The sequence below is a fragment of the Numida meleagris genome, chromosome Z (genome assembly GCF_002078875.1).
Source record: "Numida meleagris isolate 19003 breed g44 Domestic line chromosome Z, NumMel1.0, whole genome shotgun sequence".
NCBI lineage: Eukaryota > Metazoa > Chordata > Aves > Galliformes > Numididae > Numida > Numida meleagris.
This window is the reverse complement of record NC_034438.1, coordinates 32,500,082-32,516,696: the sequence shown is the minus strand read 5'-3', so window position 1 is coordinate 32,516,696 and position 16,615 is coordinate 32,500,082. Positions and strand designations below refer to the sequence as shown.

General features: G+C 36.9%; 1 protein-coding gene across 10 annotated transcripts in view; it reads right to left on the bottom strand.

Moving 5' to 3' along the window:
- The window catches only part of CCDC171 (coiled-coil domain containing 171), a 173,714-nt gene that overhangs the window by 81,315 nt on the left and 75,784 nt on the right, over window positions 1–16,615 (bottom strand). For all 10 annotated transcript variants that reach the window (XR_002433292.1, XR_002433293.1, XM_021380202.1 and 7 more), the window contains 5 exons: window positions 15,025–15,529; window positions 14,199–14,315; window positions 9,265–9,491; window positions 8,440–8,622; window positions 5,062–5,247 (listed from right to left, as the gene is read on the bottom strand). Coding sequence is in view for 8 of the 10 variants with exons in the window: in XM_021380202.1 (XP_021235877.1) it covers window positions 5,062–5,247; window positions 8,440–8,622; window positions 9,265–9,491; window positions 14,199–14,315; window positions 15,025–15,529 (1,218 nt within the window). In the remaining 2 variants the exon portion in view is untranslated. The remainder of the gene's footprint in view (window positions 1–5,061; window positions 5,248–8,439; window positions 8,623–9,264; window positions 9,492–14,198; window positions 14,316–15,024; window positions 15,530–16,615) is intronic.

Here is a 16,615-nt window from a genome sequence, read left to right as displayed (position 1 = left end):
AATGACTGAGCAGCTGCTTGCCAAGGAGAATGAATTCCTTACTTTGCTTTACTTTTATGCATAGCTTCTGCTGCCTTTATCTTAATCCACGAGTTTTCACACTTCTCCCTTCCAAGTCTTTTCCCTTTGCTACAGAAGAGTGAGCCAGTCGCTGCGTGGGGCTTAGCGGCCTGTTGGGGTTAAACTACAAAAAGCTCAAAATAAAAAGAACTGTTTTTACCCCTTGGTAAGTACTCAGAGTTTGTGTTAGTCGTGCTTGAATTTAAGAGGTTTATATACAGCATAGGTTTAAAACTCACATTTGAGTCAACACATAGACTGTAAAAAGCAATGATTAAAATTTGAAGGGGAGATTATTTAGGAAGTATGCATTATGAAATCATCTATTCACAATAAGAGGTCAAGAAAAACTACATTATGAATGTGTGTTGTCACGCTACTGTAACCGCTCATTTCCTTTCTTGATACAGACACAGGTATAGGTTTTTACAACCAAAGTACAATTTTATGCTAACTAGGCTAGCTACAATCTTGAAGGAATTAAGAGACTTATTCTTCAAATTACCTGTGTACCAATGCACACAGAATGGTGAATAAACAGGAAGAATTAGAGAACCGTGCGTGCTTGTAGGACCATGATCTCACTGAGATCATAGAGATATGGTGGGACAGCTTGCACGAGTGGAATGCTGTCATGGATGGCAATGTACCTTTTAGGAAAGACAAATCAGCAAGGCATGGTGATGGAGTTGCTCTTTTTCAGAGAGAGCAAGTGGAATGTATCAAGCTATACATGGGAATGAATGATGAACGAGTGGAGAGCTCATGGGTGAGAATTAAGGGGCAGACTAATATGGGTGACACTGTTCTGGGTGTTTACTACAGGCAACCTGATCAGGAAGAGGAAGTTTCTGACACCTTCTACAGACAGCTGAAAGTAGCCTCACGATCCCAGGACCTGGTTCTCATGGAGGACTTCAATCATGCTGATATTTGCTGGAAAAACACACAGCCAGGCTGACGTAGTCCAAGAGGTTTCTGCACTGCATAGATGATAATCTTCTGGGCCACGTGGTGGAGAGGCCAATAAGGAGAGGTTTGCTGTTGGATCTTGTTCTTACAGACAAGGACTGTCTGGGAACATGAAGAGACAGTCATGGATGCAGTGACCATAAGATCGTGGAGTTCAGGATCTTACACAGAAGAAACAAGGCAGTAAGTAGGAGGACCCTGGTCTTCAAGATTGCCAACTCTGATCTTTTCAAGGACCTACCTGAAGGTATCCAGTGGTTATAACATTGGAAGGTACAAGGGCCCAAGGGAGTTGGTTGACATTCAAGCACCGCTTCTGGTGAACACAATATCGATGCATATCCAAGTGAAATGAAATCAAGCGAAGGTGGCAGAAGACCCACATGGATAAGCAATGAGCTCATGGAAAAACTCAAATGGAAAAATAAACTCTACAGAATGTGGAAAAGGAGTCTGGTCACATGTGAGGAATATAGAACACTAACAAGGCACGCAGGAATGCAATGAGGAAGGCTAAGGCATACTTGGAATTAAATCTGGCAAGGGAGGCCAAGGACAACAAGGAAGACTTCTTTACTTATGTCACACTTATAGTAAAACGAAGACTGGGGGAATGTGGGCCTGCTGCTGAATGAGGTGGATGCCCTGGTAACAAGGACACTAAGGGGGAGTTACTGAATGCCTTCTTTTCTTCAGTCTTTAATGCTAAGGCTGAGGACTGTTGCCTGAGGACTGGAGGAAAGCCAATGTCACTCCAGTCTTCAGAAACAGCAAGCAGGAGGACCTGGGAAACTACAGGCCAGTCAGCCCCACCTCTGTCCCTCAGAAAAACTTATTCTGGATGTCATCTCAAAGTAAGTGGAAGAAAACGAAGTTATCAGGAGTAGTCAATGCAGAATCACCAAGGGGAGATCATGCTTGACCAATGAGGTAGCCTTCTAGCATATCATGACCAGCTGTATATAAGGGAACTTCAGTGGATGTTGTCTATCTTGACTTCAGCAACACTTTTGATACTGCCTCCCATAACATTCTCAAAGGTAAGCCTAGGAAGCACAGTATAGATGAGTGGACAGTGAGGTGGACTGAGAACTGGCTGAGTGTGATCAGCAGTGCAGATTCCAGTTGGAAGCCTATAGACAGCGGTGTTCCCCAGGGGTCAGTACTGGGTCCAATCTTGTTCAACATCTTCATCAATGACCTGAGAGTTCACCCTCAGCAAGTTTGCTGATGATACAAAGCTTGGAGCTGACACACCAGAAGGCAGTGCTGCTACTCAGCAAGACCTGGACAGACTGGAGGGCTGGACAGAAAGGAACCTGATCAACAAGGGAAAGTGTAGAGTCCTAGACATGGGGAGGAAAAACTGCCTGAATCAGTACAGGTTAGGGGCTGACCTGCTGGAGGAGAGCTCTACGGAGGAGGACATAGGTGTCCTGCTGGACAACAGGTTGGCTATGAGCCAGCATTGTGGCCTTGTGGCCAGGAAGGCCAATGGTATCCTGGGGTGCATTAAAAAGAGCATGGCCTGCAGGTTGAAGGAGGCTATTTTCCCTCTCTGCCCTGCCCTGGTGAGGCCACATCCAGAGTACTTTGACCAATTCCAGGCTCTTTGGTTCAAGAAAGACAGGTCATTTCTAAACAGAGTCCAGTGGAGAGCCACAAAGATTAGGAGCCCAGAGAATCTTCAGTATGAGAAAAGGCTGAGAGACTTAGGACTGTTCAGCCTGGAGAAGAGAAAGCTGAGGGAGTATCTTGTCCATCCTTATTAATAGTTAATGGGTGGGAATCAAGTGGATGAGGCCAGGCTCTCTTCAGCAGTGCCCAGTGACAGGACAACAGGCAATGGACACACACTTGAACACAGGAAGTTCCATACAAACACAAGGAAAAACTTCTTTACTTTGTGAGTGACAGAGCAATGCAACAAGATGACCAGAGAAGTTGTGGAGTCTCCTTCTCTGGAGATATTCAAAACCAACTTGGACACTTTCCTGTGTAATCTACTGTAGGCAACATGCTTTAGCAGAGAGGGAGAGTTAGATGATCTCCAGAAATCTGTACCAACCCCAACAATTCTGTGACATCAATCAGCCTTTTAGTATTTAAACAGAAGTTAATAACAGACTTACTTTAATTGCTGCAGTTACCATGGGGCAAATATACAGCAACAAGTCTTCAACTACGTTTAGTTCAAACTCATCCATGGAAAGAATTAAAAAAATTACAGAGCAATGCATTTAAAAACAAATCAGGGTAACTGCAAGTGATAGAAGTTGTAGCTTTAAGGCTTATTTTGTTTGCTTTTGTAGCCTTTATCCTATCACAACAGCTAGACTACTAGCTACTGTATCTTCACAAGCTTCAGTAAATTATAATCAAGTATTTTACACTAAAGTTAAGTTATTCTAGTAGCCAACAACTATTAAGGGTTGCAGAAATAGAATGTACTTTGGAACCAGTGCCATCTAAAAATATATGTATATGTTCTAGGTTTCATTAATAAAGCACAGAAGCTGTTAAATCTAATTCAGTATCCAGCAATGCATGTAATAGATTTGTTTAAAACTCTATCCTGTATTTTAAATGCTTACAATTGACTTCTAGTTTCATCTCCTCCAAACAAATACAAAGGAATTATTTACTTATCAAGATGGAGTATCATATAGCAATGTATTAAGAGTAGGCTCTAATGAAGATTTCAAATAACAGTTGTCTTCTATTCTTTCCCTTCTTTATTATACTAATATCCATTTTTAAAAAAATAATCAAAAATTTCCAAAGGAATCAAACAAGCTTAATGGATTATATGTAATTCATTTTATCTAAAACAAACAAACAAAAAAGCAGTAGTATTAGCAAACAAACCAACTTAAACAGACAAGTTTAATTTACTCTAACATAGAAATGAAACATCCACAGCTAGGGACATGAGAGAGATGAAAACCATAAAAACCAACTGTTAAATTGCAATTGCATTGTCTTTCTCCCTTAGTGTGATACAGCTCATACAGTAAATAATACTTCAAATGAAAACTCTTCTTACTAAATTTTACTACATCCTTCAGCATTCTCAGCTGCACAACATTTCAAACTGTTACGCTTCGCTACCACCATTCTTGACATCCACTTCCATTGCTGTATTTTCAACAATGTTTTCTGACATTTATACTAGGTTTGTAGTTTGCATCTTTTAGGTTCTCATTCTGCCTCTTGATTTTTCTTATCACTTCCTCTCTAAATCTTCCTCAGAATTGTAAATGCTTTTATTTCTCCAAATACCACTGAAGTGGTCTTTCCTGCTGAACTATCATAGCACAGAAGAACACCAGGAGGTGAAAAATAATAGCAGTGCTGAAGAGGCAGAGGCAGCAAAGCTTGCTTTAAATAAAAAATAAATAAAAGCTGCAGAGCTAAGGTCACCACACATTATTAGTCTGTCAACACAATGTTTCTGCTGTTCCCATGTTATTCATCTCATTTTAAAGCTTCTAGTTCATCTCTGCTCCTTTATTTGTTATCAGAGTTGCTGATAACAAGTTCTTTTTCTTTATTACTCATTATGCCTGGGGAAAAATTAATTTCTGATGAAAAAGGCCCTTTTTCTCTACTCTCACCTAACAACTGGGCAAATGGATTATTTGCACTAAGATTATATTCAGGAAAGAGTTAATCAAGATTTCAAAATATTCTAATGATCTCTATAAAAGAAACTTACTTATTTCTTCCTTTTCCTTTAGCCTGCAACACCTCATGATAGCCAGAACTCCCATCTCATATCTATAATGTCAGCTCAAAATACTTCACAGATTACTGATACTGCTGTACATTGGCCACTCCCAAAAACAGAAAAGGGAAATTATACCTTAAAGTTTCATCTTGAAAGTCTTTTCTGAGTACCACAGAACTCCAATAGATTGAGCAGTATGAATTAAACTACTCCCAACTTTTTATTTGACCTGAAGGATTTCACTTATTCACAAAAAAAGTATACTTCAGGTGTCTGTTTTGTAAGAATAATCATCTTACCTTTACAGTTTCACTTAAGACTTGGTTTTTATCTGCTTCTTCACTGGAGTGCAATTCTAGTTTATTATTTAACTCCTGTAGCTGTTGTGCCTGTTCATTCAATAGCACTTGTGCCTGATGCTCCCGATGTAATGCATTATTTAATTCTTCACATGCACTTTCAAACCTCTCATGAGCGATCAATTTCTGATAAGAGAAATAAATTGTGTTTGATTGCATAACTATAACATTTGTTTACATGCTTGACTTCCAGAATTCTATTTGCTAGCGTACAAAATTCTAAAATAAAAGCATGCTCAAGATGAACACTTAGGTTTTTAAACATGAAGGCAGATCATGAAGTACTAAACAGTAGGCAACTTTGTGTTTTTTTGAAAGAAAAAAAAGCATTCAGGGTATTGTAAACAGTATGCATTAATTATTTTATCCTAATTAACACAGGTTGTAAAAAAAAATCAGTATTACATTTCAGTGTGCATCATATTAGCCCCTGTAAATGCCTCCTTGAATCATTTCTCCTCTGCTCACTATGGTTCAGAAGAAAGAAATAAAGCGTCCACATCTAAATGACAAACTAAAATGTGACAATTTCATTTAAGCGCCCCAGAACTGTAAAAGGGGATAAAACCATTAAGAACAAAACCAAAGATGATTGGATAGCCTTATAAATTAAAAAAAAAAATCATTTTACTGCCAAAAAATAAGTGAAATCATCTATTAAATATTTTCTGTTTCAAAGTGTTTTGATTGGGTCACACTAACAGTTCTACCAACTAGACCTCAAGATCAACTTTGAGCACAATTACAGCTATTGCTGCTCATTCTGAGACATGACTATTATTGCTATACTCTGGGCACCTGTAAAGTATATACAGGGACACTTATCCATCCAGTTTCTCAAACTGCTAAAACATGAGATCAATTTTGAATTTAAACAATAGAAGATAAGCACAGGAAGAAAGGTGTCCAGTCAACCTCCACCATTACTCCCTTCAATAAGGACTGAAGGCACAGATGAATGAGGATGATGGGGAGTAAAGGACATACTGGGGATAGAGAATTCAAGTTCCAGGGCAGTAAGGATCTGAGAAGACTAAATCCCTCACAGAACATGCCCATTACTTGTTATATAATGGCTTTTAAGGAACCTTTTTCTAGTTTCTTCTCATTCTGGCCAGACAGTGCTATGTACAAGTTAGAAGACCCGCAGTGCTTAGGTAAATCCTCTGGCTGCTTCAAAGGGTCAGAGGAATTTGGTGCACTGATGCACCTGAGAGTGTAGAAGGTTTTTTGATTTTTTTTCCTTCCCATAAATTCACTTTTTCAAGGAAACAGACACACTGAAATTTGCACTAACTAGCCCATAATACAACCCATACTCAAAGATACAGTAATATTCTACCATAATATTCAACAATCATAGAATCATAGTATGGCTTACATAGGAAGGGATCCAATCACCCTGCTATGGGTTTGCCACCCACTAGATCAAGTTCCCAGGGCCAACATAGCCTTGAAAACCTCCAGAGATGGAGAATCCACAGGTTCTCTGGGCAATTTGTTCCCTCACTAATCCTCTGAGTAACAGCTAACCTACTTCTCCCCTCTTTTAGTTCAAAATTATTCCCCCTTGCCTTACCATTATGAGACTGTGCAAAAAGTTGGATCCCCCTCCTGCTTAAAAGTTCCCTTCAAGAACTGGAAGGCCACTATCTGGTATCCCCAGAGTCTTCTCTTCTCCAAGACAAACAAGCCCAATTCTCTCAACCTTTCTTCACAGGAGAGGTGCTCCATCCCTCTGATCATCTTCATGGCCCTTCTCTGGACCCTTTCCCACAGAACCCCCATGTCCTTCTCTACAGGGCTGCTCCCAAAGAGTTCTCTTCCCAATCTTTACACGTATCTGGGATTGCCCCAACCCAGGTGTTGCACCTTTCACTTAGCCTTGTTGAACACCATTAGGTTCACAAAGGACCACTTATCAAGCCTCACCAGGCATCTCTTCCTTCAGTTTTATCAACTACAACATTCAGCTTAGTGTCAGCAAACTTGCTGAGGGTGTACTCAACCCAACTGTCTAAGTCATTGATCAAGATGTTGAAGAGCATGGGTCCCAAGACAGACCCCTGGCAGACATTACTCATCACTGGCCTCCCCCTGGAAATAGATCCACTGACTAGAATCCTCTGACAGCGATCATCCAACCAATTCCTTATCCACCAAATAGTTCAGCCTTCAAATGCATACCTCATCAGCTTAGAGATAAGAATGTGGTGTGTGACTACATCAGAGGTCTTGCACAAGTGGAGCTGGACAACATCAGTTCCCTTGCTTCGTCCTTCAACACTGTCACTCCAGCAATCAAAGGCTCCCATACCAGTGAGGCACAATCTGCCCTTAGTGAAGGTGGGCTGGCTGTTTTGGGTCAACTCCTTGTCTCACATGTCCCTTAACATAGCTTCCAGGAAGATCCATCCCATGATCTTCCCAAGCCTCACAGATGTGAGGCTCACCAGCCTGTGGTTCCCTAAGTCTTCCTTTCACCCTTCCTTGAAAATGGAATTGATGTTTCCTTTTTCCAGTCACCATGGACTTCACCTGACAGCCATGACTTCTGAAATATGATGGAGAGTGGCTTGACAACAATATCAACCAGCTCCTGGCCCCATACAGTTGCACACATTTAGCCTAATGAGGTCATCTTTGACTTCATCTGCTCTTACAGAGAAAGGGATTTTGCTCTTTGAAGTCCCCATCTAGAGGTAAAGGGACATGAGAGGTGTGGGAAGCCTGACTGCCAGTGAAGACTGAGGCAAAGAACTCATTGAGTACCTCAGCCTTCTTCAAGTCAGCTGAAGCCACTTCTCCCCTCACATTTATAAGAGGGGGAACACTCTCCTTGGCCTTTCTCTTCTGACGAATGTAGCTACAGAATCATTTCTTGTTATTTTTCAATACAATATAAATGCAGAATGTAAAATATTACATTATTGTTTATGAGTTTGTCACGAACATACTTATTCAGTATCCTCATCCTAGCCACTTCTTTTGAAGTTAAATCTATAAATACTTTTAGGGCATACAAATAAGAACAACATTTTCAACATATGGAACTAAACGTGAACTGCTGCAATCCAAATGTGTAATTTACACAAAACACCTTATTCTGCAAACCAAAGTGAAATTCCTGTGGATAGAAGATACGTCTAAATACAATTAGCTTATGGTTTAGTGACATTTACAAGGTACGTTTTCTGGAAAATACTGTTAATAGTAGATTGGCTTTGTACTTGTTTTTCAAAAGAATACAAATGAAAAAAAATGCATAAAAGGGAGGACTCTCTTGCAAGCAGTCTCTTCTAAATCAAATATACTTACAGATTGCTTAAACAAATTTAATTGCTCTTTCAGGCTCTGGGCTTTATCAGCCTCTTTTTTCATCTTACTGAAATTCCACTTGAATTCTGCAAGTTCGAGGCACAGTGAGCGGCGTTCCACCTCTACTGTATGAAGTCTTTGTGTAAATTCAAATATTTGCTTCTGCAAGGATGCTATGCTTTTCTGTTGGTAAATGGAAAGAATTTCATGAGCTATGAAAGTGTGCAATTTTATATTTATACGTTATTTATAAAATCAATAACAGTTAATATCCAAGAAAACTATGCAAAACTATCGTCTTGTCTTCCATTTCTAGAAGATGTATGTCAGTGCAAAAACATGAACCCATTTCACCTACCTTTGAGCGTTACTGAAAATTTTGTTTTCAGGTAAGTATCTTGTTTTCATGTAAGACTCACAATAAAAGACTCTGTGAGAGAGACCTTAAACTTTAATTTTTATTAGAGAGGAGAAGGTTATCTTCAGTGGAAGGTAACGTTAACAGAAAAAAAAGAACCTTAACATTTAGTAGCTGAAAAGCAAGTCTGTTCCTATAAATCAAATATAATTTTGTTAGAACTTCAACATTTTCTTGCATATATCAAATTCCTTCTTAAAATTCTTAGACTTTAAAAGAAAAGATCTACTCAGGGCATGATGTTTTAGGGTGTTGCAAGTCAAATTCTGATGCCCTATATAGCTGACTTCAATGTAACTGACTCATAAATTTGAAACAAAATTAATGGCACTATGAAGAGAGTTTCACCGTAACACTTATGCTGTGAACATACTGTTTACATGAAGTAGCACTATAAACATGCATACCATAATGGGTAGTCTGTCACACAATCCAGCTTCCAGGGCTCGTGCATTTACTTTATGAAGTCCATGAGCCAGCCTCTGTATCAAGGAGTTTTTCTCCATGTAAGTAACACTCCTGCTGCTATCTAATGGAACAGTCGCCATTATTACATTAAGCTTGTCCATAAGTTTTGAAAAGGAGTTCCTGGCTGCACTTACAAGTAAGCGTCCGGAAAGACAAGACTTTGGATCTTTAAGAAATAACAACAAAACATCAAATAGGTTATTAGTCTCATTTTTTCAGAAGGAAAAAAAGTAACAACAAAAAGCATCTATCAGCAGGAAATTTGCCTTAGATAATGGAAGACTGAGGACAAGGGAATGTATCAGAGCAAATTTAGAACAAATTCTGTATTTACCACTAAACAGTCTACTTCTGTCAATCTTTGGGTAGGAAGGGTAAGACCAGAATCAAGAATATTATTTGTTTTACAAATAACTATTTTCTACATCTCTTTTAATGTTCTCCTCCAACACTACGCATTCTTAAGTCTTTCTTGTGTGTTCAAATTTTGTGATTTATAAAAAATGTAAGACTGATGCAAGCAAAATGCAAGCCTGGTCAAATATATCAGATGTTATAGCGCATGGTAAATCACTTTATCACAATATTTACAATGCAAATTTCTGAGCATTTTCTGATTCCTCTTCCCTCCCCTCCATAGATGTCTAAATCATTTGCTGTTCAAAATTAGTGAGCCTTGGTACCTTAATGCCATAGTATTTATATTCTGAGACAAGAGAATATAATTTACCTTATTCCAAGGCAATTAAAATTTTACAGCTACAATTACTTATTTCCCCATAGGATTTTGGTAATCATCCTTCTCATATAATGGACTTAAGGCCCCAGCACACCCAACATGTCCTGCTTACTGCTAGATTCGTCAGGTCTGTAATTAATAATTGTGTATAATGTTGATAAATAAAATTGTCAGTGCTCCTTCCACTAATTGGTATTCCAGATAAGAGTTAATAGGTTTATTTATGCCTTAATAAAAGTCTTGTAATTTAGTTTTCCCTCTGCTAGGCAGGTCTTAATCTGTCATTACTTGTCTTGTGATACTATCAGTGTAAGATGACAAGCATGGAAGAGCTTATTTACATTCAGTAGTACAGCAGATCTCCTGTTGCCGTAGTGAATTAAAATATTTACTTAAAAGTGTGAACAGAGAAAATAACAATGATAGCTTTTAATAAGTAAAATAATTTCTTATTATTGTACATTACAAGAATAAAGCCAAAGGTTCAAAGCAAATAAAACAAGATTATTGCTATCTTCAGAGTTCGATTCTCACCATAAAGAATATATCACCTGCACATATAAGAACCTATTTGTCTGTACGCAAACAAATGAAATAGCACATGATAAATTCAGATAGTATTTTTTCACAGCCATTCTCCTACTTTTATTTCAAAATACCACCATTTCAGTGATGTCAGTGATTAAAATGGAATACCATTTTTGAGTTCATGTTCTCCATAACTCCTGTTAACAGTAAATCTGTCTTTTCTTCATTTCCTTAGATAGGTCTCCTTCTATTTGTCTTTAAAGCTAAAAACTTTGTCCAACATTTTTATATTTTACCTCAGTTAACCAAGCAGCCTTTGAAACAGGAAAAAATTATCTTACCCAGAAGAAACTGGTAATGCAATGCTGTTCCTGCTTTTGCCAAGGCTCCTCCCTTTTTCTTATGTTGGTTCTCTATTGCTGATCACATCCAAGGTCAGCTACCTTTATCATTTTAACTCATAAAATTTAGTCTTGTCCTACCTTTCAGTTTCAAACACCATCTCTTTTCTTCAGTTCTAATGACAATTATTAGTTTGAATGTTATGTGCAATCAACCTAAAACTGGAACTATGCTTACTACCTAACACATAAGAAGACATAAAAGAATCTTCCAAAAAACTCTCCTTCAAAGTGATTTTTTTGGTAAATATGAAAACACTGATATGTCAATGACCTCTTTTTGCTTCATTTTCCATGGCATTTCCATCTACATCTTTTTACATGAGATAGTCTGCTTATCAGAAAATATAGTATTTCCCCATGTACTCAGTACCAATGATGGTCCACTGTTTCCCCTATGTTTAGAAGCGCCAGTTTAACCATGTGAAAAATAAACTAATAACAATATTTTGGTGGAAATGTCTTGTATCATTTTTTATCCTATTTCAAAACCAGGATTCCGGTTGCTGAGTACCCCATAGCTTAAGACACTTTCTTGGGATGAGAAAAAAAGAAAATCAAAGCATTATCTCTGTTTTATTTTCATCGAAGAGTGGTATACACGGAACTATCAACAATCCATGGAACTGGAGCATTAACTCTTTAACTCCCAGTGCTCCACATGATGTTATGATGTGGAATACTGATAATAAAAATCATAAAATCATGACAAGAGGAAACATGCACAGATAAGTTGATATAAGTTACTGTTTCTAAAGATAAAATAAGAATATAATGAAGTTCCACAGGGAACTGTATCTATAATCATTGGGAAGAGAATATAATACATGTTTTAAATAAATGCAGGTATATCACAAAGCATTTAATTCTTACATTACGTAAATCAAGAAAAAGATAATGGAAAGTGACATGCCTTACACTAACAGGTGAAAATATAATTCTCATTTACTTTGTTCTGCTGAAATAAAACAGTCAACAGGATGAATTCAGTAATACTACACAAGACTAAAATTAACAGAAAGATTAAATTTCAAAACCTTTGTATATGTTATAATTGATTATATTTGTGTTCAGAATACTTGATCTATACTTTTTTCTGATTTATTCAGTACAGATTCTGTTCAAACCTACAAAACTAACCTTACAGAAAAAAAAACAAAAAAACATCTAATCAAGCTGAACATAAGAGATCATTCCAAGACATACTGGAGTGAGGACCAAATTAATAAACAATGTGAAGGGAAACAATTATGAATGCTAAAGCAAAAACTTTTTTTTTTTTTTAATTAAAAGCACAATAATGTGCCTCAAAGCACAAGTCCCAAAGTTCCAGTTCTGTGTGATAACAGATTTGGGTTCTCTGATCTGCCTCAAATACCTCCTCAGAGCCCGGTCATCTTTAAAAGCCCATTCAAGACCACTGAACAATTTCATATTGTAGATCCACACAGCACTTTCTTCCTTGTTCTTACTCTCTCCTATGATGGATAGTCTAATCTGGAAGTGCTAGAATTTCAAGATCTAAAGAGAGCAAATGCCTCTGAGATTGCCTATTTACATTCAAATATTTTTCAAAATCACTTGAGTCAGTTTGCAGCTTTAAATCCTATTTGAAATACGGCTTACAGAAAATAAGAGCAAGTATGCAAGCCTTTCTTTCAAATATATTCCTACACAGCCTTATCACTTCAGTACTTCTGGAAATTACTTATTAGTATTTTTTGAACCAAAGGTTCTTCAGAGACTTTTGATCCCATAAGTAATAGAATTTCAAGTAATATACGAGCAGTAAGAACTTGAGGTTCTCTAAATATATGACTTAAATTGTTTGTAGTTATAACATTCTCAGCATGGTTCTTGCTAATTCTAAACACCAAAAAACTGTGTTGTGTACAGAAATATCAACTAAACAGAGTCTATCAAAATTCTCATCTACTTCAATATGGGTAAAAGACGACTAGGGCATTCTAACTAGTTCAGCATGTTGATGCTGATGTAGAGTTTATCTTTTGTATTTGTAGCTCTTATTAAATAGTCTATACACAGGAATACTTGCAGTACAAACCGTGTAAATGTTCTGAAAAACAGTTCAAACTTTGTTTTGTATGGATACAGATTTAAGTTGCAGAAAACAAGAGGAGACACAAAGAGAGCAGCTGAAACTCAGTCAAAATACTTTTGATTAAATGGCTGACTTCTGATACCAGTGTGCATTTCCCTCTGTAAATTATCCTTCTTTTAATATCCTTTATATATCCTTCAATATCCATTATTCTGTGACATAATTCTGGGACTTTGAAATTGCCAGGTAGCAAAGAACAAATAAGGACAACAGTAATGCAGAGGAACCACATGAGATTTTATATTAGTCCTCTTAACAAAGAAATTAACAATTAACAGATGGGAATCAAGAGATGACATATCCAAAGACTGACATTAAAATTTTCCATAGGCATAGTAGAATACATATGTGAGGACAGGTTAAGAAAATTAAGTAACTGAGACAAAAGGATTCTGCTTAGAGAGGGAACACAAAAGGAAAACATGATGAAAACTGCTATATAGTGTGTAAATTGACAGAAATTTATTTCTCTGTCAGAAACAGCAAAATAGCAAGTACAAGAGCTGAAAATAGTATGAAAAGACAATTCTTTTCAAGATGCTGGTAATTCTGGAAATTCTGAAGTCACATCTGGAATTCTAGATACATATCCTATAAAACACAGTAGGAAATTATATTCACACTGTCAGTGGCAGTAATATCCCATGTTAAATATGTCCCAGCTTTAGGGTCCACATTTAAATCGGAAAAAAATCAGAAAAAAAAATAAGGTTGGCCTTCAGTAAAATATTTTTTCAATGTTAGAAAAGTGGAACAGAATAACAGCTTTTAAATATTTTGTTAAGTATTCTTTAAATAAAAAGAAGCTTTTAAATATTTCAAAACGTCACTAGAAATTTTTCAGAATTAGCCATGTATATATCGGCATGGTGTAGGTGTATTTCTTCTAACTCACAATATAGAGGTTCCAATGATTTCTAAAAACACTCTCGAACCTTCTATTTCCATGACTGTATGTACTGAAAAGACTTCATAAAAGCTAGTTTATATAAAATAGTAAGAATTTCAACCATGTAAACTTTGTAATTCATGGGATGTGTTTGTTTGTTTGAATCTACTACAATAATATATTTTTAAATTTACCTGTTTTGCTAATAACATCCTGTAATTCTGTGACAGAACTGATTATTGCAGTAAGGAGATCAGAACTAGTAAACCAGTTGAGTGCTTCAACACAATGAATTCCTTCCTCGTTGTGTCCTGTGAAAGAGAATTGTAGGTAGCAATAAAATCAAGTAACACAGATAAGGCACACTACTGTCTCTAACTCTTCCAGAAATTGACAAAAACTAAGTGTATAACTCACAAACTAATTCCTCTTTTAGCACATTTTGGACCACATTAAGTATTTTTCAACAGCTAATAAAACAGAAAAGTAAATGGACCTTTGACTTTGTGGAACATTTTTGGTATCACTTGTTCCTGTAGGGGAAAGCAATTTGGTAAAAGAAAGGAACAGAAAGACTACATAATATTGAGAGAAAAAAAAATTAGACATTCTGTACTAATATTTCACCTGAATCAAAGTGCAACTTTCTTTTTTGCATTCTGAGTAGGAAAAAAATTGTGAAACTGATGGATAAAAGGAGTTATCTTTTCTAAAAGGGATAAAACAGAATATATGGTAGTATCTAATACAAAAACACATAATACAAGTGTCAGAGATATCAAACAGTATGAATTCACATGTGAAGCACTGAAAGAAAAGTTACAGCTATACAGACTAAGTAGTTTCCTTTGGGGGGAAATCACATTTGTCAAGAAATCTTGAAGCCTCAAATCCAGAAATTCCATTTGTTAAGATGTTAATACATCAGACTTTATACTCCTTTACTAACATTATTATTTGTTATTCACTAACCATGTAATTTGACATAACATTTATAAAACAAGAAAACAATTAGCTTACTTGTCTTATTATGCTTGCCTTTGGAGTCCCCTACACAAACTAGAATTCCAGTGCCCTCTTTGAAGCCATTTATCAGTGAGAAGAGAGAACTAGAAGACTGGGCTAGAACTTTAAGTCTGTTAGCTGCCAAAACTGCAATCACACCTCTTCGGAACACACGTATCAGGCCTTTGAATTTTCGTTTCTTAATTTTTGCATCATCTTCCTTCTCTTCTTCTATACCCGAGAGAGCATGAACAAGAGTCCTAATCTCCTGGTTGACTAATTCATAAATGTTGACCTGATCTTGAAGAAGGTCTCTTTGTATAGACATAGCACATGATCGGCCATAGAGAGGATACAGGGCTCCTGCCAATAGTGCACATGCTGCCAGGAGAGATGAATGCTGCTTCTGAATCTGTGTTAATGTATTTTTCACATAGAAATTTTCAAGGACCAATTTCTCCAGTCTTTTTTCAAGGACACAGATTTTTTCTTTGTTTTTCTCTGCTGTTTCTTGGTATTCCTGGGATAAAGGAAGCGGGGAAAAAAAAGAAGAAATATTAACTGAAGGTAATGGTTTAAATTAAAAAAAAAAAAAATTTACCTCAAAAAAAGCTAAAAGAAAACTGTCAACCATATAGGAAAAACATGCCTCCTAGAAAAAAGCTACAGAAACACGTATATGCAAACTAAACATTGGTATGAGCAAAATTTGCACAATGAACTGTAACTGTAACTGGACTCCAGATTTCTGAAGGTAAATCACAACAACAGAACACAGAGAGTTCAGCAAACTGCACGCAATTACATGTTCCAGTTTCAGAAGGAACATTGCTCTTCAAAGCAGAAAAGAAAGTTAGTGTGAGAGGAAAGAAGTAAGGAAAACCCTGGAAGATAAAACTAGACAGATTGGTAGCAGCTGGGAAAGGGGAAGTAAAGGTGATCTCTTAATTACTTTGTAATCAACCCCCTACTTATAAATTCACAGATTAATTAGGTCTCATACAGAACAGAGTTTTGAAGAGAACAGTGTAATACAGATATTTTTATTTTTACTCGATCTATCACGGATTTTTTCAACTTGCATCTTTTTCTTTTTCCCTCTCCAAGCCTTTAAATAGGGAAAGGGGGATGTTAAAAACAGTAAACTCAAGTAGCAAAATGACGACACCAAAAAGCTACAGAATACCAAGGCAACAGTTAGACCATTCACATCATTTGCTGTTGATGATGTGCTTGTTCTTGTACCAGAATCAAGACACAGAGAGTCCTCTGTGATTGGACCACTTGAGTCTATTGTTTAAACAGGATCCAGTGATAAAAGGAAGTAATAATTTGTAAACACTTCATAAAGAAACCACAAGCTCAAGTTAAACTTTTTTTTAAACTCCAGTTACAACAGGTGAACACAAAAAAAGTGGAATGGTAAGTCAGTAACGATGAACAAAAGAGAGGATATATTAAGTTTCAGCTCCCTCTCTTGGAGCCCTAAACAGTTTTGTTAAAAATGGGGCAGAGGTTATTCCTGTGGGATAACGTGGGAAAAACAGAACTAGAACGGCATCTACCAGCCACATTTCCACATGTCAACTTTGCTACAGGTCTCAGG